The sequence below is a fragment of the Chenopodium quinoa genome, unplaced genomic scaffold (assembly GCF_001683475.1).
Source record: "Chenopodium quinoa cultivar QQ74 unplaced genomic scaffold, ASM168347v1, whole genome shotgun sequence".
NCBI lineage: Eukaryota > Viridiplantae > Streptophyta > Magnoliopsida > Caryophyllales > Amaranthaceae > Chenopodium > Chenopodium quinoa.
In genome coordinates this window covers 1,443,007-1,466,237 of record NW_018744151.1, presented here as the reverse complement: position 1 = coordinate 1,466,237, position 23,231 = coordinate 1,443,007, and the positions used below count along the sequence as shown (strand labels likewise).

General features: G+C 40.2%; 3 protein-coding genes across 4 annotated transcripts; 1 reads left to right on the top strand and 2 right to left on the bottom strand.

The window, feature by feature from the left end:
- The first annotated feature begins 1,397 nt into the window (after nt 1–1,397).
- LOC110693755 lies at nt 1,398–3,391 on the top strand. Of its 2 annotated transcripts, XR_002505664.1 has the most exons (3): nt 1,398–1,527; nt 1,771–2,121; nt 2,813–3,391. XR_002505664.1 is itself a non-coding variant. In XM_021870926.1 (2 exons), exons 1-2 carry the CDS (start codon nt 1,452–1,454, stop codon nt 2,055–2,057), a joined length of 363 nt encoding a protein of 120 aa, XP_021726618.1. In that variant the 5' UTR covers nt 1,398–1,451; the 3' UTR covers nt 2,058–2,378. The 2 variants fall into 2 exon arrangements, 1 of the variants encoding a protein (XP_021726618.1); XM_021870926.1 differs by lacking the exon at nt 2,813–3,391 and having other exon boundaries at nt 1,771–2,378.
- Nucleotides 3,392–3,444: 53 nt separating this feature from the next.
- Nucleotides 3,445–5,297, bottom strand: LOC110693754. The gene is made up of 2 exons (XM_021870925.1): nt 5,025–5,297; nt 3,445–3,912 (listed from the first exon to the last, which is right to left on the bottom strand). The coding sequence occupies exons 1-2, from the start codon at nt 5,083–5,085 to the stop codon at nt 3,560–3,562; spliced, it is 414 nt and encodes a 137-aa protein (XP_021726617.1). The 5' UTR covers nt 5,086–5,297; the 3' UTR covers nt 3,445–3,559.
- Nucleotides 5,298–9,598: 4,301 nt separating this feature from the next.
- LOC110693753 lies at nt 9,599–22,844 on the bottom strand. Its single transcript, XM_021870924.1, has 2 exons — nt 22,502–22,844; nt 9,599–10,157 (listed from the first exon to the last, which is right to left on the bottom strand). Exons 1-2 carry the CDS (start codon nt 22,569–22,571, stop codon nt 9,796–9,798), a joined length of 432 nt encoding a protein of 143 aa, XP_021726616.1. The 5' UTR covers nt 22,572–22,844; the 3' UTR covers nt 9,599–9,795.
- Nucleotides 22,845–23,231: the final 387 nt, after the last annotated feature.

Here is a 23,231-nt window from a genome sequence, read left to right as displayed (position 1 = left end):
GTATAGAACCATTAAAGGTTAGTTGCCATGATTGAATACATGCCCCATACAATTTATTTTATGCATGAATTTGTCCCCATAACATTTCCCATAAATCCATAATATTTGTTTAATTCTAAAATTGGTACCCCGAATTTTTTTAATGTATTAGTCAGTCAACACATAATGACAAAATTCAGAAAATTTAAGTGTAATAACTTGGTGCAGAGATATACAGTCATCGTTAATTAACAAAAAGATGTAATCTGTTAAAAAAAATAAAATAAAGGTACCTCACATTTTGTAAAACAAAAAACTAATTAGGACGTGAAATCTTATTATATTCATCTCAATATAATAAAATAAAATATATTGTATTTAGGATCTGTTTATATTTACTGAACTGAGCTGAATTGAACCAAATTGACTGGAGCTGAACTGAACTAAGGTGAAATAAATATTTTATGAGAGAAGGAAATTAGGAGCTGAACTAAACTGAACTGAGCTGAACTGAATTGAATTGAAATTAAGTTGAAGTGAACAGGCCTTAATCACTTTTAAAAAGCTGATGACAGCGGTGTCTTAATTAAATAATACAGTATCACAAATTTGTTGCCAATATGCTATCGATTTGGTTTTGAGTCATCTTTTTTACTTTAATTATGCTAGTAGATTATTATAGGCGAGTATAGCAAGGGTTTGTTTGATTAAATATATATATATATATATATATATAAATAACGTTCATTATTAGTCTAGTTGACTATGAAGTACATAATGTGAAGGAAAATAAAATACTTCATCAAAAAAAAAAATGTCATTAAATTACTCATCTGAGTCATCTTTCATTACAAATAAGATACAAAGTATATCATTGGTTTATTAGTTGCAAATGATTTTACTTTCATACGTATTATCTACTTTGATTTTTTTTTAAATGAGAAATACTTATATAGAAAAATATAGTCATGTGAAGTATATTTAGCTTGCTCTTCATTTTAACTTTCATTATATCAAATTTTAAGATATTAAAAATTAAAGATATAAGTGATTAATTGCACTTTAGCAAGTGTGAAATGAGAAATATTTTAATTAAAAGAAAAAATATACACTTCCTCCGTTTGTTTTTACTTGCAAAACATCTTTTAAACACGTAATTTTATGAGATGATTAGTTAAGGTAAATGAGCGATTTTATCAAAATAATTTTAACACGAGAATAAGAGTAGAGTTAGGGATCATGTGTAAAGATTATTTTGAATAATTTATTCGTTTACATTTAAATTCTCAACCTCAAAGTGTGTACCACAAGATTGTGTTGCAAGTAAATAGAAATGGAGGAAGTAATAGGGTACCGCAAATAACGGCGATCATTGTGGAGAACGAGTAATATAAATAGATGACATTTAGGTTTCAACTAATTAACTCTTCATCCACATCAATCAATCAAACTAAAGGAAAAAAAAAAAGAGCATGGCAAAGCAATCAACTTCATCCACTTCCAAGTTTAAGTTGACTCTCTTGGCATTTCTGATGCTCACTATCGTTGGTATGACTTATTTTTCATTCCCCTTTTATCTTTAGCTTCAATGTCATTGTGTAGGCTAGATAGCTTAATTAGTTAATGACAAATTAAAGGAAATATTAATTTCTAAAAATTTAACAAGGTGCCAAATTCGAGTAATAATTTTAACATGGTATCAAGATCCAGCGAGCTGAAATCTAAGGTTAGTTTTTGCTTCTTGAGAGTCCGTGTTAATTAATAAATGATTAATTGTTATAATGTATGCAGCTCCTACAATCGGCAGGATGCAACCAACAACTGAGACAATCCCAAAAGTTATGAAAACCTTAATACAAGAACTAGGAAAGGAACAACTTGGTGCTTATTACATGCAGGAAACAATAATGGCAGCAAATCAACAACTCGACTTGGAAGAACCAAAGCTCGCAATGTTCATTGAACAAAATCAACTGAAATGCACAGGACGCCGAGGATATTGTGATATAAATAACCCAAATTGTTGCGAGGGACTTACTTGTCAACGGATCAAATATCCTGATACCGCTTGCCTCTAATGCAATGGTTCGTTAGCAAGGGTACGGTGACTAATTAGGCGAAAATCGAGTTAAATAAATAAATGTAAGCAGGATTATGCATCTAATGGTACATTATATTGATGCTTGGTATGTGTATGTCGATCTATAGTTGATGATGTGCTCGGATCAGTAGTAGTTTTGTGAGGTGCTAGAAGATATGATGCCGATCACATCCGAATCGAATCATATTAGGTAGATCATTATATAATAGAATATTAATTTTTAGTTTGGCAAGGTTTATAAAATATACTAATGGTTTAACATGAAGGAAATAAAATAATAGTGTCATTAAATATCTAATTTTGGTATAGATCTGAATAATGAGTAATATATAGATGACATTTTGGGTTCCAATGTGTCATCCCCATCAACTCAAATCACAATTTAAGTGCAAAGAAATAAATACAAGTAATTGTATACAAGTATATACGAAGTATATATGAGCATGGCTAAGCAATCAATTTCAACCACTTCTAAGTTTGCTCTCTTAGCATTTATGATGCTCACTATAGCTGGTATATATTTATTTAATTTTATCTCTCTTTGATTTCATTATGTAAGCTATCTTAATTGGTTAAAGTCGAAACTAAGTAATAATCTTGATTTCTTAAAAATTAACTCATATAAGATCAAGCTAGAGTTTTGCTTCTTGGCTTTGGTAATTATATTATTGACTACTTGTTTTAATTAGTTGCTTATTAATTAACATGTACTGTAATGGTGTATATATACAGCTCCTATGTTGAGCGCGACGCAACTAACAACCGGGACAAACCCTGAAGTTATGAAAGCAATACTACTACAAGAGCTAGGAAAGGAACAATTTGCTGCTTATTACTTGAAGAAAATGGAATTGGAAGAAGCAAAGCTAGTCATGGTTGTCGAACAAAAGCCACTTAAATGCGAGGGAAAAGGAGGCCCTTGTACTTGGGCTGAGTGTTGTCCTGGTCTTTTATGTGCCTATGTTTTTCCTATAGGGAAATTTGGCACTTGTGTCGATCGATAGATGGTAGAGTATAAAACATGTTCCTGGGCCTCAATCATCAGCTTAACATTTTGGTTGAGTTGGTCCATTAACATGATATCGAAGTAAAGTCACGGGTTCAAATCTCATCCGTGTGGAATATTCTCAACAGACTCTTATTATGTAGTTATATAATGGGGCTTGATAGATCGAGTATATATATATAAAACATGTTCCAATGTATCAACCATCAATTTAAGCTTTTAATTGAGATGTACCTTTAATAATAGATGTAGATTATTTTGAATGTAAGTAGTATGTTTTATATATGTTGAATGTATGTGACCGAAGCTGGAACATCACTTTGAAACTTACTACGAAGTATATTTTATCTAACGTCTATCCACCTTTTAAAAAAATTTCTTAAAATTGAAGTACAACTAAAACATTAACAGATCACTAGCTTAACATTAGGTCCTTTGTTATCAGTTCCAAGTGCAATTTCGAAGATCCGAGTTTAATGGCAAAGTGAAGGTTGGTTAAAGAAGAGTTCACAGTACCAATTACAACACTGGAGGTTCATGAAACACTGGCCTCTAGTACCTGCAGCCATACACTGGAGTGTCCCCATTTGTTGCGCGATTGAGTAAGCGATCATGGCTTCTTTCAGTCCATTTGGGTTTCTACTTGTCATGAGTTGCTGGTGATAGGCATTTGCATTTACATTGTTATTAGGTTGTTGATGATGTAGCTCATCCAACTTATTTCCTTCTTCTATCATCTCTTGAATGATCGTAACCTTTTCGACTTTAGGCCTTGCCTCATCACTCACACCGCCGTCTGCTTGAAATTTTCCCATTGCTGCTGGAGCTGCATTCATTGATAAATTTATTAGCTTAATGTGATAATTAAATTTAGACATTTTGAGCTCAAAAGAGTCGTGAGTAATGATTGATTCCATGTTAATAGATTATCAAACTATCAAGGTAATAGAGTAATTAGGGTTTACACAAATTAAAGATGAGTGAGAGTGTATTTTATTTTTTAAAAAAATGATAATTTGAGTATGTTTGGAGACCATCATAGGAGGTACTTCTATATAAGGAAGTGATGCACGTTGTTATTAAGAAACGGCCATTATAATTTTCGCCGTTGTGTTATTAGCTTAAAATGCTTGAGTACTCCATGATAATAGAGTATATCAAGGGTAATATAATACTCCCTCCGTTTCTTAATTACTTTCCTATTTTCCTCTACTATATGAGGAATAAATGCTAGAAATAGGAATGTAATTTAGGGATAAAGGGAGTACAAAAATATATAAGAATACGGAGTACTTATGATGACATTACTCTATTATATGCTACCTCTAGCTCCTTCGGTTTTTTAACACTTGGAATATGCATTTATCACAGTCGCATGATTTAACACACTTCGAATGGGGTTAAGAGCCTGTTAGGTGTATATAGTAGTTAATTAGTTATGTAGTGGGTCGTGATTTGTATTTATTAGTTAGTACATTTTAGAATTGAATTTTGTAAAACCTTTTAACCTAATCTTATTACTCCCTCCATCCATTCTTGAATAATTAACATAGTCAAAATTGATACACTATTTTAACCTTAAATATATACAAAGTATGATTAACATGTACTATTAATTAAAAATAAAAAATAAAAAATTTAATATTATAAAACTTTATATTAGCAATGTTTATATTTCATGATAAAATTTGTTTTTATTTGTTATTACATAAATAGTGGTCAAAGTTAGTATATAAATAATGAAAAAGTCAAATATGTCAACAATATAGGAATAAAGGGTTTTCAACATACAAAGTACTCCGTACATGAATATACGATAGATATATGTATATTGACTATATTCCGTATTTATTTTCAAGTGATCACTAGTAGAGTAATAATTAGCTTAATCAGAATTTAATGAATAAGTTAAAACCAATTAGGTGGGAAAGAAAATACCAGAGATAGTGAGCAACAAAAAAGCTAAGAGAGCCAACTTAGAAATCAATTGCTTCTCCATTTTTTTTTTTTTTAATATTACTTTGATTATATTGAACTATTGAAGTGAAGAATTACAACTCCGAGTATCATCTATTTATAGTAATAATTTTCCATATTAAGTAAAGTTAAGTAATATATCAACCTCTAGTATGGCTAATCAAAACACCCCACCATGATATTTGCTGAATTCAATTAGAAATATTTATATCTGCTGCATCAACACGTGAAATCATATCCTTCAAAAAAAAAAAAAAAAACACGTAAAATCATTAATGCTAACTGAAACATATTGGAATCATTTAATGTTTTAGAAGGTTGGGAATTGGGCTAATTGCCTAGAAGTTCCAACAATTAGCTAAACAAAGTAACCTCAATTTCTAAATAATGCGTTGTCATTTGATTAAACTTAGAAATCATAATAATTTCGTACAAGAATATTGTTTGGATATTAGTAAAATTTATAATAATTTCATTTATGTAATTATGAGCTTACATATAAGTGATTTTTTTCCATTTTATAGGATGTGGAACTTTTAAGGAATGAAGGAAAATTTCTTATATAATTAAAGAGGAATATAGAGTATCTCCAATGGTTCAATTGTAAGGATTGCTTGCAATATAAATAAAGTTTCTATCTACATGCTTTATGCTTACCTGGAGAACAAAAAATTGAGCAACATTCAAGCTACTGTAGCCCAAACAAGCTACATGCTTGATTAAAAAAGAGACAAATAAACTCACTCATATTATAACATCAAAATATATATATATATATATATATATATATATATATATATATATATATATATATATATATATATATATATATATAATTCTTATGGCAACATTTTTTATTTGTTGTCTTTGTAAAAGTGTTGTAGTATAATTAAAGTAACTTAAGCTATGATTTAATATAGTACCAAGAAGACGATCCTCACCCAATACCTTGGGACAAGACTTTATATGACTTATATATTCCTCTTTAATTATGTAAGAAATTTTCCAAAATATGGATAAAAACACTTATATGTAAGCTCATAATCACATAATTGAAATTATTATAAATTTTACGAATGTCCAAACAATATTATCCTACTTTGTTTCTATAAAATGGATCTACAAAAACAAACTTCTTGAACGAAATTATTATGATTTCTAAGTTTAATCAAATGACAACGCATTATTTAGAAATTGAGTTTACTTTTTTTTTTTAATAGCTAGAAATTGATCGAGTTTTCTTTGTTTAGCTAATTGTTGGAACTTCTAGGCAATTAGCCCAATTCCCAACCTTTTAAAACAGTAAATGATTCCAATATGTTTCAGTTAGCATTAATAATTTTACGTGTTTTTTTTTTTCCATTTTTTTTGAAGGATATGATTTCACGTGTTGATGCAGGCATGCATCAGATATAAATATTTCTAATCGAGTTCAGCAAATATCATGGTGGGGTGTTTTGATTAGCCATACTAGAGGTTAATATATTACTTAACATTATTTTGGGCCTGTTCTCATTGACTGAACTCAGCTGAATTAAACTAAACTGAAATGAACTAAACTGAACTGAATTGAGCTGAACTGAACTGAATTGAGCTGAGCTGAGCTGCGCTGAACTGAACTGAACTGAATATTTTATAAGAGAAGGAAACTTTGAGCTGAACTGAACTAAATTTCAACGTAAGAGAACATGCCCTTAATATGGAAAATTATTACTATAAATGGATGATACTCGGAGTTATAATTATTCACTTCAATATAATCAAAGTAATATTAAAAAAAAAAAAAAATTTAAAACTAATAATCCCATCTTTGTCTTTTCTCATCAAAACATTCAAATTCCCAGAATAATCCCACCTTTGACCCCCATCTTCTTAAAACAGGCCTTTTACCGATTTGTGAAATTGGTAACTTATTTTAGAAGGTGACTTGCCGCGTGTAACCTTCTAATTGGTACAATTTTAATTTTTTCAATTAAAAAAAAACTTCCCTCCCCAACTCCCACCACCGCATCAGACACCACCTTACTCCTCTCCTTTTCGGCTTTCCCCGCCACCTCCCTTTCCCGGTTTCCCCGCCATTGCTAGGGGTGAGCAAAAATTTTGGGTACCCGGAATTGGAACCGGCGAGTACAGAACCGGAATTGGACCCGGTGATTCCAATTCCGGGTAAATTAAGGACCCGGTTATAACCAATTCCAATTCCAATTCCAATTCTCAACTATTTGGAATCGAAACCGATTGGGTATCTGGTTACCTAATATATGCTAACTAAATAAATTTTTGATGAGTGACATTTATGTCACTCATAGGATAGTGTTTATGCCTTGTTTTAGCTTGTCTTAGGGTGTTTTGTAGTTGTTTTGTTCAAATAATGCGTGCATACATGTCTCGATGTGTTTTAAATGAAATCGTGTAAATTCTTGAATGCTTGCCTTCATTGCGTGTTTGCACCGTTCCCTATACCTTATTGCTTCCCTTGGTGTTTGTGCTTAGGTATTTGAAGTCTTGGATTGCATTGAAGAAGCTAAGGAAGCATGAGAGAAAAATCGAAGAAAGCAAGGTGCAAGGGCGCGCACAATGTGCACGGGCGCGCGACTGATGTGTGCGGGCGCGCAGCCCTGTCAGAACCCGCGCAAAAGAGGCAAAATTGTAGAATCGAGGCATAAAGTTTAGCGCGACCTGCGCGGGCGCACAAACAAATGCGCGGGCGCACAGCCAGCAGCACGGGCGCACACACCCAAGCAGCAAGCCGCGCAACCCACGAATGCGCGATCGCACAGCCCACTGCGCGGGCACACATCGAGCCTTGTTCAGCGTTTTTTCGCGACTTCCTTTATATTTGCGAGCCTTGTTTTGTACGGGGGAACTCGATATTTTTAGATCTTCTTCCTAGTTTTAGAGAGAGCTTCTCTCTCTTAGGGTTAGATTAGATAACTTTTAGTGAGAGAAAATAGATTATGGCTCAATTTTCTTCCAAGATTCAATTTTGCTCAAGTTTAAGTTTCAATCAAGAAAGAATTCAAGTTTTCATCTTTCATTAATCCTTTCTTTAGTTTTCATCTTTCATTACGAAGTAATTGTTTTATTTCTAAAACTTTAAAGTAAAAAAAGAGTGTGGATAAAACTGTGAAAAAAGATGAAGGAATTTAGCTTAGTTAGATATATATATACATGAAGATAGTGGGATATGAAATGACATATTAGTTTAAATTATATTTAAAGTCTATGAGATAAAAAAAAAAAACAATTTTTATTATAATTCATATATTTTTGTAATGTGTACTAATTAATTGAACTTTATTTTATTATGGTTGAAATGAAACACTTTATTTTCTTACTTGAATTTGTAAGTTGTAGAATGCATAAAGACTTAAAAATAAATATTAAGGAAGCTGACATGTGGCATATGCAGTAATGAGTGACTTGTGATGCCATGTGTTATATGAAAATTTTGTTGTTTGTGTTTTTAAATGTTACACTTTTTTTTTTTTTTGCAAAAATTTACTCCCTTTATTTTATAATGCAATACTACCAATTGGTTGTTGGTGGAGTGGTGATTGACAGGATAAAATCGTATCTCCTAATCAAAAGAATTACCTAAATCCTCTAACAAGTCTTTCTATTCCTAATTAATTAACATAATCTTGCCCTGATATAAATTATTAAGTAACCAATTTATTGGTGTAGAGATAATTAAACTAAGGAGACTAAAGTGTAGGGAGAAATCAATTAATCAAAGCCTAGGGTATAGATTCACCAATAAACAATATTCCATGAGAAAACATAATAACAAATCACCAATGCTATAATTAATCAGATCATAAAGGGCTTTCGCTACGTATTACAATCACAAAATTAATCTACCGGTATTAAATCGCATCTCTCGGATCTTGACTTAACGATTTTATAAGTTAACTCGCCTATTGAAACTAAGCTTAAACATCAATTCTCATCTCTTAGCTTGGGTTGAGTGTTGTCCTGATCTTATGTGTGCCTATGTTTTTCCTATAGGGAAATTTGGCACTTGCGTCAATCTATAGATGTAGTTTATTTCGAATGTAAGTAGTATGTTTTATGTGTGTTGAATGTGATGCTTGTGCATTGAACATCACTTTGAAACTTAAATATTACCTAAAGCCTACCCACTTTTCCCAAAATTTTCGGTTTGTTATAAAATTAACTCAACTAAAAGCTTAAATAGAAGGTTCGGGCTAAAAAATATGTTTTATAATCTATCACTCCCCATTGGACTTGGAATGTGGATGCAGCATGGACCCTCCTCATTTCCAGCGTAAAATATTCCACTTGAAAGTGGGGGGTTGGATGAGATTTAAACCCGTGAACTTTATGTCACACTTGACTCTAATACCATATTATAGGATCAACTCAACCAAAAATTTAAACTTATGGTTGAGCTCCAGTAATATGTTTTATACTCTATCATGTATCTACATTATTACTTATTAGCCGAGTAGAACATAAAAAGGCGAATTAGTACTTCAAAAAAAAAATAGAAAATCATGGATCTCCCCGAGTATACAACAAGGACCTTTATTCATATGCATAATTCAAACAAAACACAAACTAAACAGAAGTAAAAGAACAAGGCCAGGCCAGGCCAGCCTGCCAGGAGCTTAATTGAATTAAAACAAAAACATCAGATCACTAGCTTAGCATTAGGTCCTTTGTAATCACTTCCAAGTGCAAGATCGAAGACGACTCGAGGGATAGTTTAATGGCAAAGTGAAGGTTGGTTAAAGAAGAGTTCACAGTACCAATTACAACACTGGAGGTTCATGAAACACCGGCCTCTAGTACCTGCAGCCATACACTGGAGTGTCCCCATTTGTTGCGCGATTGAGTAAGCGATCATGGCTTCTTTCAGTCCATTTGGGTTTCTACTTGTCATGAGTTGCTGGTGATAAGCATTTGCATTTACATTGTTATTAGGTTGTTGTTGATGAGGACGACGTAGCTCATCCAACTTATTTCCTTGTTCCATCATTTCTTGAATGATCATAACCTTTTCGACTTCAGGTCTTGCCTCATCACTCACACCGCCTTCTGCTTGAAATTTTCCCATTGCTATTGGAGCTGTATGTATTGATAAATTTATTAGCTTGCTTGCTAGTTATATACTAATATACGAAGTATATAAGAACGAACATTGTTGCTTAAATTGGTGGACGGCATGCATGCATATATATACATAATATAATATCAAATAACTCCATGCTAATAGAGTATATTGTTGAGCCTATGAGAAAATCCACATGTGAGTGGTGTGTTATTCCACATTGGTTGAGTTTACAAGTGAGAGTTTGTATTGAAATGTGTATCCCACATTGAAGAAATAAGAAAGTTGTGTCTACTTTATAAGGCTAAGGGGCTACTTCCCTTATTGCCATATGGTTTATTTTGAGGTGTAACCTCTTTAGATCTATAAAGGGGATAGTAGTGACGGGTGTGGCCCAGGCACGTCTATCATATATCAAGGGTATTTGAGAGTGAAGAATAGCTCAAGTGGTTAGAGTTCTCTTCTCGGTTCCAAGTGATTCTGGAATTGATTCTCATCACACGCTCTTGTGGCTCTCTAAAGACCAAAAAAAAAACAATATACAAAGTTGTGTACTTTGAACTAGTATTTTTATTGTGAGAGACAAACTCCTGTAATGTTGACTGAGTAACTTTTAGCTATAGATTTAGATTGAGTAATTACCCCTGTAACACTGATTGATCTGAGTAACCCGTAAACATCGTCACTGACGAAATAACTCCTATAACACTAACTGAGTAATCCCTATTGATTAGGGGATTTTTCCCCACCAATCACCATCTAACAAGTGGACCAATCAGGTTCCGCCATGTGTCCGTCACATGGGCCAATAGGAGCCTGCCACGTGTCAAGCAATGATCCGTCCACTATGGACCAATTACGACACGACACGTGTCCTTCCCATGACACCTGGGATAACCGGTCACCTAGGCCCAACTTCCGTGGGAAGCCCAATCAGCCCAAGGTTAACCTAAACCTAGATTGACACGTTTCCCGAGGTTATAAATACCTCCCTTAATCCTCATTAAGGGAGATTACGCAGATTACACACATTAAACTCTCTCACCTAGAGAGACCCAATCACTTTAATTTCCGCATTAATTACTCCTTAATCAAGTACTAACTTGACCGTCGGAGGCGGATCTCCAATCATCCGGAGCATCCGTTTGTTTTGCAGGTACAGGCGTCCGGTTCCAGTCTCGGAATTGTAACTCTCCCGCAGGACATCAGAAAACCCCGAAACATCTTGGCGCCGTCTGTGGGGAGAGTACTTCTGAGATGGCATCCACGTTTGTACCGGCTCCTGAAGAGAGACGTCCCCTGGACGACCATCTAGTTCAGTCGGACCACGATACTGAGAATGAATTTGAAGTTGAAGCTCACACAGCTTCAGACGGGACCCTAAGGGCCCGACGTACCCGTCATACCGAAAGGAGGGAACGGGAACATCTTCAAACTGGAAGCGAGCCAGCAGGCGCACCGCCTGTTCGACAGCAGCCGACTGATGGGTCTGCTCCCATCACAAGGAACGAACTCATGACCTTCATGAGGGACTTCAAGGGAGAAATTCAAGAGTTGATCAACAAGAAGCCGCCTGCTCTGGACAAGGAGCAGTCGGCTAAGAAACCCTCCACTTCACGGAAGAGGAAGCCAGTTCAAGGGCGAGAGGCGACCCCTCATCCTAAATCTAGGAAGTGGGAGCCACCTGCCCTTGATTTCACAAAATACCGTTTTCCTACTCCAGGAAATAGGAAACCTGTTCGTCATATTCAGGCGGACGGGTCGAGGAAAACATACACAGACGCTCGGCTACTGCTAGAGCAGAAGAAGAGTGACCGATTGTCAGAGTCGGCCTCTACTTCAAACTTCCAAGACAGTATGTGAAATACCTCGATGAGGCATACTCAGTCGTATCATGAGAGTCAGTCAGGCGGCACCTCCCGTCAGTCCGGCTTTCATAGCGACCAGGCGGTACCAAACTTACCGTTTGTACCGCAACAACAGTATTTTTTACAGCCACCTCCGTTTGGTGGACATGCAGCAAAAAGTGTCCAACCTATGGACTGGCAGCTACGGTTGCTTAGACTTGGTGAATAGCCGTCGGCCTTCTCCAAGGAAATTACTGAAGCCGCTCAGCCGGTCAAAGTGAAAAATGTATTAGTAGGCGCCTATGACGGCACTACTAACCTAGAAGACCATCTGATGGCATTCACCAACCTGATGTACCTTCAAGGGTTGGATGATCCCACTTGGTGCAAGTGTTTCCCAGCGACTCTCAAAGGAATCGCACAACAATGGTTTGGCAACCTGCCGACTGGTTGTGTAAATAACTTCAAGACGCTTGCTTACTTATTCACCTCCAACTTCGCCATGAACATCCCTGCGAGAAGACGACCCTTGATTTAGGAACAATTCAGCAGGGCGAGAAGGAGGGGCTTCGTTCTTACATCAGGCGGTTTAACCTGATGAGAATACAGATTCAAGGGTTACCGGATGAAGTAGCCTATACTGACTTGTTCAGAGGTCTCAAAGACGGGTCGACCTTCAAATTTGATTTGGTCCGAAAGAGGGTGGCGACTCTTCAAGAGGCCTTGATTGAAGCGGAAGCTTATATACAGGCGACTAATCTTTGTAGTACGGTAAAACAGTCAGACGGGAGAAGGTCCGACAAAAGAGAAGGACGACAGAAACAGTCGTCAAACAAAGACGAGAAGAGAAAAGAGGTCTGGGCGGCTGATTCCTCTAAACAGCCGGCCCAGAAAAAGAAAAAAGAATTCAAACCATACTCCCCAAAGTATGCGTTTAACAAGGATAGCCAATTTATCCTAAAGGAAATCAAGGGACGGATCTCAATTGAGAAGCCGGTCCCCATGAAGGGTTCTGCAAACAACCGGAACCAAGAAAAATTCTGTGATTATCATGAAGATGTTGGTCATCACACCAATGAATGCATCAGTCTCATGCGGTATCTGGACCGCCTGGCTGAGCAAGGTGATCTTGACACTTATGTCAAGAAATCTACGGGGAACACTTCCTCGAAAAAGCAGTCGGCCAAAAAGAATCAATAGGCCGACAGTTCCGATACAGATGATGCAGTCGTCTACACCATTGCAGGCGGCTTCTCAGGAGGCGGCCCCACTATTAGGGGCAACAAAGACAATATCAGACGGTTAGGTGTAAATTCCGTTCACCAAGAACGGCCCTCCAAATATTCATTTCCTGAGATTGTCATCACTAAAGAAGATCTAGGAGGGGTAAGAGGGCCGCATGACGACCCTATCGTTATTGAATGTAAAGTGGCCAACCAGAGAGTTGGCCGAATCCTCATAGATACCGGAAGCTCCTCAGATCTCATCAGTAGCAAATGTCTGTCGAAACTAAAATATCAGACTGATTGCATACATCCGGCATCCCACCCTTTAGTAGGGTTTGGAGGAGGAGTCGTCCACCCAGTGGGACGAGTGGATTTACCCATCCGCCTGGGCGAAAAAGGGGAAGGACGACACATGGTAGTCCGGTTCTTGGTAGTAGAAGAACTCTCGGCCTACAACATGATTCTGGGACGACCAACCCTGAATAATTCCAAGGCTGTTATAATCCCATCTCTTATGTTGCTCAAGTTTGAGAGGGATAATGGAACAGTCGGGTCTCTAAGGGGAGATCAGAGGATGGCCCGTGAGTGCTATCTCTCGGATGTCAAGCCCACTGTTATGGCCACTGGGTCGAGCGGTGGAAAAATAGACCTTGACAATGTCAAGGAGAGTGCACCTGTTCAAGAAGCAGGCGGCAAGAAGAGAAAGGCATCCCAGACAGGGGCCGCAAGAAAAGACAGAAAATAGCAATCATTGGCAGAGGAGCGGTCGGATGAATTCCGCCCTCAGCCAGCTGGTGAGCATACGGACCTAATCTTAGATGACTCGCGTCCTGACAGAACAATCAAGGTTGGGACGACTGCTCTAAGGGACCTGGGTGACGACTTTCACAAACTATTGAAAGAATACAAGGACATCTTTTCATTCGAAGTCCATGAAATGCCAGGCATTAGTCCTGATCTGGCGGTACATAAACTGGTCGTGGATCCAAAAAAGAAGCCGGTACGGCAGAAGAAGCGGAACCATGGCGAAGAAAGACGTCAGGCGGCAGCCGCCGAAGTTAAAAAATTACTTGATGCAGGGTTCATTCGGCAATGTTACTTCCCAGACTGGGTTGCAAATGTGGTGCTTGTTAAAAAGCCGAATGGCACCTGGGGAATGTGTGTAGACTACACAAACTTAATCAAGGCGTGCCCCAAAGACAGTTACCCTCTGCCTAAAATTGATAACCTGGTCGACTCAACAGCCGGCCATGCTTTGATGAGCTTTATGGACGCCTACTCTGGTTTCCATCAAATTCCTTTATGGGAGAAAGATCAGGAGAAGACGGCCTTCGTCACTGATCAGGGGTTATACTGTTACACGGTCATGCCGTTTGGTCTTAAGAATGCCCCGGCCACTTTCCAGCGAATGATAAACACTGTGTTCTTTGATCAGATTGGGAGAAATGTCAAGGCATATATTGATGATATGATTGTCAAGTCTAAACTTCACAAAGATCATCTGTCGGACCTCCGAGAAACTTTCGCCACACTCAAGCGGCACCATGTCATGCTCAATCCCAAGAAATGTGTCTTTGGAGTTGAGTCTGGGAAATTTCTCGGATTCCTTATCAATCAGAGAGGAATAGAGGCGAACCCTGAGAAGGTGCAGGTGGTCATCGACATGCAGTCGCCTTGTACCATCCGAGAGGTTCAGAAGTTAACAGGTTGTCTGGCGGCCTTGGGAAGATTTCTAAGCCGATCAGGCGACAAATGCCTATACTTTTTCCAGGCAATTAAGAAAAAGGCAAGGTTTGAATGGCGGCCGGATGCTGAGGCGGCCTTCCAGAAATTGAAAGTTCACTTGCATTCCTTGCCGAGGCTGGTCAGCCCTTTGCCCAAAGAAGTACTCTACATGTACCTGGCCGTCTTTGATCATGCGTTAAGCGCTGTTCTCCTTGCTGAAAGAGACGGATGTCAGCTCCCGGTCTACTTTGTCAGTCATGTACTGAAAAATGCCGAGTTGAGGTATCCCTTAGTGGAGAAATTTGGTCTTGCACTCTTCATGGCTGTTAAAAAATTGAAGCCCTACTTTTTGGCACATGCAGTCGCCGTGTATACAGACCAACCTATCAAGCGGCCACTGACCATCATGGAGTCGTCAGGCCGAATGATCAAATGGGCCATAGAAATACAGAGCCTCGAAGTTACTTTCGAGCCTAGAAAAGCAGTGAAGGGGAAAGCCTTTGCTGACTTTATTGTTGAGATGACTCGTCCTCCTGACTCTCAAGTTACAGACCAAGTCTGGAAGGTATATGTGGATGGAAGCTCTACTTCAAATGGTTGTGGAGCAGGAGTCATATGTCAGTCGCCACAGGGCGACAGGTACGAGTATGCTTTACGCTTCAGTTTTCAGGCCTCAAACAATGAGGCAGAATATGAAGCTTTACTAGCCGGAATCCGCATGTGCAAGGTGGCAGGAGCAAGAAAAATAGACTCCTGTTCCGATTCACAATTGATAGTGAGTCAGTACAATGGCGAATACGAAGCAACCCATCCGGCCATGATCAAGTATTTACAGACGGTCCGACAAGCAGTCGGCTCCCTTGAGGATTTCCATCTGACCCAAGTGCCGAGATCAGAAAACAACCAGGCGGATGCACTTTCAAAATTAGCATCATCTGCCTCCTGTGATACTCCTCGAACTGTTTTTTGGGAAGTAATGGAGAGGAGAAGCATTGAGGAAGAACCTATTGGAATCTTAGACGGAAGCTCAACGTGGATGGATCCAATCAGGGCATATCTGACAAAGGGTACCCTGCCGGATGATCATCAACAGGCGGCAGCACTGAAAAAACGAGCAACCAGTTTTGAAATAATAAAGGGAGAACTTCACAAAAGGGGGTACCTTCAACCCTTCTTAAAGTGTTTTACTCCAGAAAAGGGACGAGAGATACTAGACGATCTTCACTCTGGTTATTGTGCTTCCCATATAGGCGGTAGGACGCTTGCTCAACGGGCAAGGCGACAAGGCTACTTTTGGCCTACTTTAGAAGCAGATGCAATGGAGATGGTGAAAAAATGTAACAAGTGCCAAAGGTTTGGCAAGCTAATTCACCGTCCGGCTACTGACCTCACTACCATTCATAGCCCACTACCGTTTGCTAAGTGGGGCATGGATATTCTGGGTCCATATACGCCTGCTACAGGCGGAAGGAGGTACATACTTGTTGCCGTCGACTACTTCACTAAATGGGTAGAGGCGGAGGCTGTAAAGGGAATTAAGACGAAGGATGTAATTTCATTCATTTGGAAAAATGTCATCACTCGGTTCGGGGTTCCCATGTCTATGGTTTTTGATAATGGTTCCCAATTTGAGACGCCTGTTCTCAAAAGTTGGTTGGGTGACCAAGGAATTGCACACTACTTTGCATCTGTCGGCCGTCCACAAGCAAACGGCCAGGTAGAAGCCTTTAATAAAATCATCTCAGACGGTCTCAAGAAAAAGATTGAACGAGCAGGCGGCCTATGGGCGGATGAATTACCACATGTTCTCTGGGCCATTAGGACGACTGAAAAAGGGGCAACTGGAGAAACTCCATTCCTCCTAACTTATGGTGCGGAAGCTGTTCTTCCAATAGAACACTACGAGCCGACTCTTCGAGTAATGCTATATGACGAAGAGGCAAACTGGGAAGCCATGCGCCTGGCATTAGACTCACTTCCTGAAAGGAGGGGCAATGCTGTCTTGCGCCATGAAATTTACCGTATGAGAATGACTAGATCATACAACAAAAAAGTACACAGGCGTCCACTCAAAGTGGGGGACTTTGTACTTAGAAAAATGGAAGCAGTTGGAAGGGCTAATGAGTCTGGCAAACTAACTCCCAACTGGGAAGGACCCTACCGAATCTGTGAAGAGGTCAGGGACGGTACCTACCGTCTGGAAACACCAGACGGCCAACCGTTGCCTCGAACTTGGAATGCAGATAATCTTAAGAAATATTTCTTTTGAATGTTATAAATAGTCAAGGGCTACTTAATAAAAGTTTGCATACTTAATATTCAATTTTGTACTAAGAGGGGCACGCCTACTAACAAACAGTCGGCTACTCTCCATACCCAGTTTTCATTTTTACCTAAGAGGGGCATGCCTACTGACAAACAGTCGGCCACTCTCCATGTTTAATTTTTATTCTTATCGGTTACCCTCCTCTTACTTAGCACCTACGTTCACCAAGAACTAACCAATTCCACAAGCCGAATGATCAGTCCAGGCGCCAAGCCAACTGATCCAATCTTTAAACTAATACGACCTGTCCCAACATCATAGCAGGCGTCCGGCGGCATCCCTCCGGATGAAATTCGTCGCAGAGAGCAGCTCCCTTTTGGGTGGAACATTGCTCTATAAACTAATTACACAGCACCTATACGACTGTCCCCAAGGGCAACCACGTAGCCGTTTTTGAGACAAGGATAACTCTATCACTAACCAAACCAGTGGTAGCAGTTGGCATCTGAGTCAGATGACCGCTTGTATTACTTGGGATAAATGCAGGGGGTACCTCTTGAGTTAATAGCCAACAAACATTGGCGAATCAAAAGGTTCAGACGGCCTCCGCCGCCTGGTACCTTTACTACTCAAGCAGGAGTGACGGCGACTGAGTAACACCAAAGTTAACTCATAGTCACTCTCTCAAACTTAGTATGGAGCCTAAAAGGTATGAGTCGTCCGCCTGTTTTTAGCAAACAGGGGCTCTCAACCACTACTCCTGCTAGGTTAACAACCTATGAGTTAAAAGCCAACAAACATTGGCGAATAAAGGGGAACAACCGGTACCCACCGCTTGATACCTCTACTACTCAGTTACTTGGCGACTAGGTAACAATCATGTTTACTTGGTCACTCCTTAAAAATTTTAGTATGAAACTAAAAAGGTGTTCATACAACACCTGTTCACACTAGATTTAATATGGCGGGAAACAGTCGGCCTAGACGGCCTAAAGTCTCTAGCCTAAAAGCATGACAAGTAGGAAACAACTTTCCTACTTGCTTAAATTTTACAAATGACAGGACCGCCTGCCTAAAGGGGATCCAGTCTTTAAAATGGTTCGAATACCGATTGGATAAATGGCCGACTGATCGTCTAGCCTGGAAACAGACAACCAGTCGTCCAGGGGCATAGGCGGCGTGACTAACTATCCGTACCTGTTTGCAACTATCGGCCATGTAAAACAGTCGGTATAGTGTACAATTGGATATCAGAATATTCAATACTTAAACAAATTTGAAGCAAAACAAAAAAAAATCATTAAAAAGAAGCCGGTCATCAAAGACCGGCAAAATATTCAGAGCCCCGGCCCCCTGGCCGGGTAAATACAAACAAACGGCACGCAGGCCGTGGAAAGAAGACATAAAGCTTAAGAAGGGGGCAGATCTTCAATATTAGCAGTTGCCGCCTGGTCAGCACTCTTCTTGCTGGACTCGGCTTCAGCTGCATCCTTCTTTGATGCATTACCCCCAAGCGGCACAAGCGCCACTACCGGCTGCTCCTCCTCCTCCAACGCCTCTTCCTCAGCAGCCGCCAGGATCTCTTGATTATATCTATCAGAACACTGGCGGTACGTTTTTTCCCATGAGGCAAAGTCGGCATTGGGGAAGAGGCGGCCCCAAGTCATGCGCTGGATTTGAGCAGAGTCTTCCATCATCTCCCGGACCAGCTCTTTCTTTTCTTGCTCGGCCTTTTTCGAGAGCTCCTGAGTAAGACTCTTCTCCTGGGTCACCAGGCGTACCTTTACGCTCGCCAAGGATTTCTCCAAGGTTTCGTATGAGGACATCTTTCGGCGAACAGGTCTCAGCTCGGCCTTGAGGTTGTTGATGGTCGCCTCCAGCTCGCTATTCCTCTTCTGGGCCGCCTCTAACTGATCCCGGATAGCGGCGGTAGCCTGCGCCTGATAATAAAGAATATCAATGGTCAGAACTTCATTTTGGGCAATTTGAAACATTGCCTTATCACAGTCAGAGGCGGCCATAGCTTTTGCAGCCTTTACCTCTTTGTTCTTCCGGTCAAGCGGCTTGCGAAGGCCGTTCACTCGGAGCAGGGCCTAAGTAAAAAGGGGAACAGGCGTCAGTTTCCAAACAAAAAAGAAAACAGGCGTCCTGGAATTCAAATACTCAAAAATATGCTAAGTATACCTCAGCAAGGACCCCTGCAATCCCGTCTAGGTCAAGGGTGCCGACACCCCTGACCGCCTCCCTTTCAGCTGGAGGAACGACCTTGATCATAGACTTGGCCACCTCGACCAAGTCAGGCTCCTGAGGGCCGGCTGCATCAAGCATAAACAAACGGATTAGACCTAGTAAAGAAGGGAGAAAGTCTAAAATTTACAAGGATAATTTCATACTTCTAGGTGGCCTAGCTGGAGTTTTAGAAGAAGTGGTCGGCTGTTTCTCAGCCGCCACATGTTTCCTGGCAGAACCAGGAGAGCTCACAACAGTCGTCCTCCGGGCCTTGGGGTCCGGCTGTTGGGAAGAAGAAGCTCTTGGAGCGCCCGTCTAAAAAAGAAGAAAAGAGTCAGTATATGCATAAACACAACTCCAAAAAGAGGGTGAAAGGTTCGAAGCCCACCAAGGGTGCCCCCTTGTTGGGGGAGTCGGTTGAAGACTGTTGCATGATGGAGGCCCGCAACATGGCCGCCGCAGTTTTGGAGGCGGTAATTTTGCTCATGGCATCCGCTGCAAAAACAAATAGCAAAGTTAATAAAAGTCATAACAAGAAATGCATGGAACAACAAAGTATTCGACAGGCCGGCTACCTCTTGAGCACCGACTGCTGAGGCCACAGGCGGCCAAAAAGTACTCGTCGTAGAGCCATTTGAAGCTCGGGACGCAGTGCAGGGGTACTTGCTCTCGTACCCCTGAAGTAGAGTTCACCTTCGACTCTACTTTGAAGAGTCCTTTATCTAGGATCTCTTTCTTAGCCTTGGGGGGAACAGGCGGCATGCTGCGGCCGCCTGCAAGAAGGGGCGGATTCCTGTTCCACCTGTTGAAGCGCTTGTTCAGCTCTGTGTCTGAACTCTCAATGATAAGGAAGGTGCTCCGCTAGTCCTTCCATTTGTTTGCTTTACCTCTCGTCATGAGGTAGCCCCTGTGGCTCGTCAATTGATACCAGCCGGTACCGCCTGCCTTAGGGGTCCAGCTGAGGTAGTTCATGTGGGCGAAAGCCTCGAAGTTCGGCTACACCCCGTGCAGTTCGCACCCGGCCACATAGCCGAGTACGTTGACCCAGGAGTTCGGGGCTAACTGCCATAACCCCAACTCATACCCATCCAAGATCCGCTGAACAGCCGGATGTAGTGGGAAGCGCAGCCCAGCCTTGATGGCCGCCTCGTAGCAGCCAAAGCAGGCGCCATCATAACTGGTACCAGCCGGCCAGACGACTGTGTCTTCTGGATCCGGCACGAACACTAAAAAGCCGGGGCCCATTGTGTGGTTTGCGATAAAGCTCTCCACTTTCTCTTGCATGGCTGTGATCCGGCCCCGAGGTACCGTGCAGTAGTAGGGGGTATTTTGCTCTCGGTGAGAGGCGGATGGCTCCGCCCAATCGTCCCCCTTCTCAACTGCGTGAGAAAGCCTTGCCTCTTGCAGGCGACTGTTTTTCTCTTCTGTGTCCAGAGAAGCATGGCCAGAAGAGCTAGACTCGGAATCGTCCTCTGACGAGTCCGAAGAGGACGACTCCTCCCCTCTCCCGGAGGGGCCCGCCTCCTCTCCTTTAAAAGGAGCAGGAGAGAATGTAGAATTGTCAACTGTAAAATGGGAAGGGGTCACTTTGACTCCTCCCTCAGAACTGTCGGCTTTCAAGCCGCTTTGTTTCACTTCCACATCTGGCGCCTGGTCAGATGTTTCACTAATCGGCACCCTGTGGGAGGAGCCGTCTGAGTTTGAGATCCTGGCAGTCTTTTTTGTTCTGGCAATCATGCTCTGCATAGACACAGATATAGTCGGACTTTGTATAAAGGGCAAAGATGGGTCCAGAAAAGGGCAGGCGGCACTCCTAGTCCTAGATTCAGCCGTCCCCGGTGACCGACTGATCACTAACCTAGGTCGTGTCGTGTGCTTCCGTGGTGCCATTTCAAAAAAGAATAAAGTAAAGAGAAAATTAAGAGTAAGAGAACCGACGGTTACCTGAACGAGTGACGATTGATGAAGTTCTGAAAATCCTTTGCAGTCGGCTTGTCAGAGCAGGCGGTAGGCAGAAAGGGTCCAAAATGTCAGAGCAAGTTCAGGGGTCCGAATGTTCTCTCACAAAGTTTTCAAGTGTGAAAATGACCGAAGTCAACACTCCTTTATATAGGCGAAGTGAGAAGGCGAAGGGTCACTTCCAGAATTCAAAATTTTGGCGGGAGAATCTCTCGGCCTCTCGCCGAGTGACACCTGTAGCAGGTCGTCGCCTGTTACAGGGCGATACCTGTCACAGGTAACACGTGACCAGTCACGTGCCACCTGTGAGGGGCAAATGATTAGGGGATTTTTCCCCACCAATCACCATCTGACAAGTGGACCAATCAGGTTCCGCCATGTGTCCGTCACATGGGCCAATAGGAGCCTGCCACGTGTCAAGCAATGATCCGTCCACTATGGACCAATTACGACACGACACGTGTCCTTCCCATGACACCTGGGATAACCGGTCACCTAGGCCCAACTTCCGTGGGAAGCCCAATCAGCCCAAGGTTAACCTAAACCTAGATTGGCACGTTTCCCGAGGTTATAAATACCTCCCTTAATCCTCATTGAGGGAGATTACGCAGATTACACACATTAAACTCTCTCACCTAGAGAGACCCAATCACTTTAATTTCCGCATTAATTACTCCTTAATCAAGTACTAACTTGACCGTCGGAGGCGGATCTCCAATCATCCGGAGCATCCGTTTGTTTTGCAGGTACAGGCGTCCGGTTCCAGTCTCGGAATTGTAACTCTCCCGCAGGACATCAGAAAACCCCGAAACATCTATAACACTAACAAAGTAACTCTATAATATTAACGTCACACGCTATAGCTGGCCACATAAGAATTTGTGTTTAACAATATGATTCATGATATAATTTTTGTTAGTGTTGTAAGTAAATAGTGAAAAAAAGTCAAATGTATCAATTATATAGGAACATAGGGATTACATCATATATGAAGTGTGTATATTGACTATTTTCCGTATTTATTTCTAAGTGATCACTTGTAGAGAAATAATTAGGTTAATCAAAATTTAATAAATAAATTAAAACCAATTAGGGGGGAAAGAAAATACCAGAGATAGTGATAAACAGAAAGGCTAAGAGAGCCAACTTAGAAGTGGATGAAATCGATTGCTTCTCCATGATTTTTGTTTTTTTTTTTTTTTTATAATATATTACTTTGATTATATTGGAGATGAAGAATTATAACTCCGAATATCATCTATTTATACTAAAAAAATTCCATATTAATTAAGTAATGTTAAGTAATATATCAACCTCTAGTATGGCTAATCAAAACACCCCACCATGATAATTACTGGATTCAATTAGAAATATACTTCGTATCTATCTGCTGCATCAGCACGTGAAATCATTAATGCTAACTGAAACAAATTGGAATCATTTACTGTTTTAGAAGGTTGGGAATTGGGGTGATTGCCTAGAAGTTCCAACAATTAGCTTAACATAGTAATACCTCAGTTTCCAAAAACTACTTATTGCATTGTCATTTAATTGAACAACTATTGATTGCATTGTCATTTAATTGAACTTAGTAAATTTTGGTACAAGAAGTCTACGGAGTAGTATTTTGGATAGGAAATGGGATAATATTGTTTGGATAGAAATTATTTTAAAAACTTCTATTACTACCTTCGATTTTTAGTTGCAACTTTAGAATATTTTATATCTCTCAAATAATACCCTAAAATTGCAACTAAAAAAAATCGGTGGTAGTATGTATAATGAGCTTACATACATAAGTGACTTCTTCCAGTTTGTAGGATGTGGAACATCTAAGGA

Excerpts from the sequence above, each read along its gene's own strand:
- LOC110693755 (XM_021870926.1), top strand. The coding sequence starts at position 1,452 with ATGGCAAAGCAATCAACTTCATCCACTTCCAAGTTTAAGTTGACTCTC. Across the intron at positions 1,528-1,770 it reads TCTGATGCTCACTATCGTTG|CTCCTACAATCGGCAGGATG; the intron begins GTATGACTTATT and ends TAATGTATGCAG.
- LOC110693754 (XM_021870925.1), bottom strand. The coding sequence starts at position 5,085 with ATGGAGAAGCAATTGATTTCTAAGTTGGCTCTCTTAGCTTTTTTGTTG. Across the intron at positions 3,913-5,024 it reads TTTGTTGCTCACTATCTCTG|CTCCAGCAGCAATGGGAAAA; the intron begins GTATTTTCTTTC and ends CAATGAATGCAG.
- LOC110693753 (XM_021870924.1), bottom strand. The coding sequence starts at position 22,571 with ATGGAGAAGCAATCGATTTCATCCACTTCTAAGTTGGCTCTCTTAGCC. Across the intron at positions 10,158-22,501 it reads TCTGTTTATCACTATCTCTG|CTCCAATAGCAATGGGAAAA; the intron begins GTATTTTCTTTC and ends CAATACATACAG.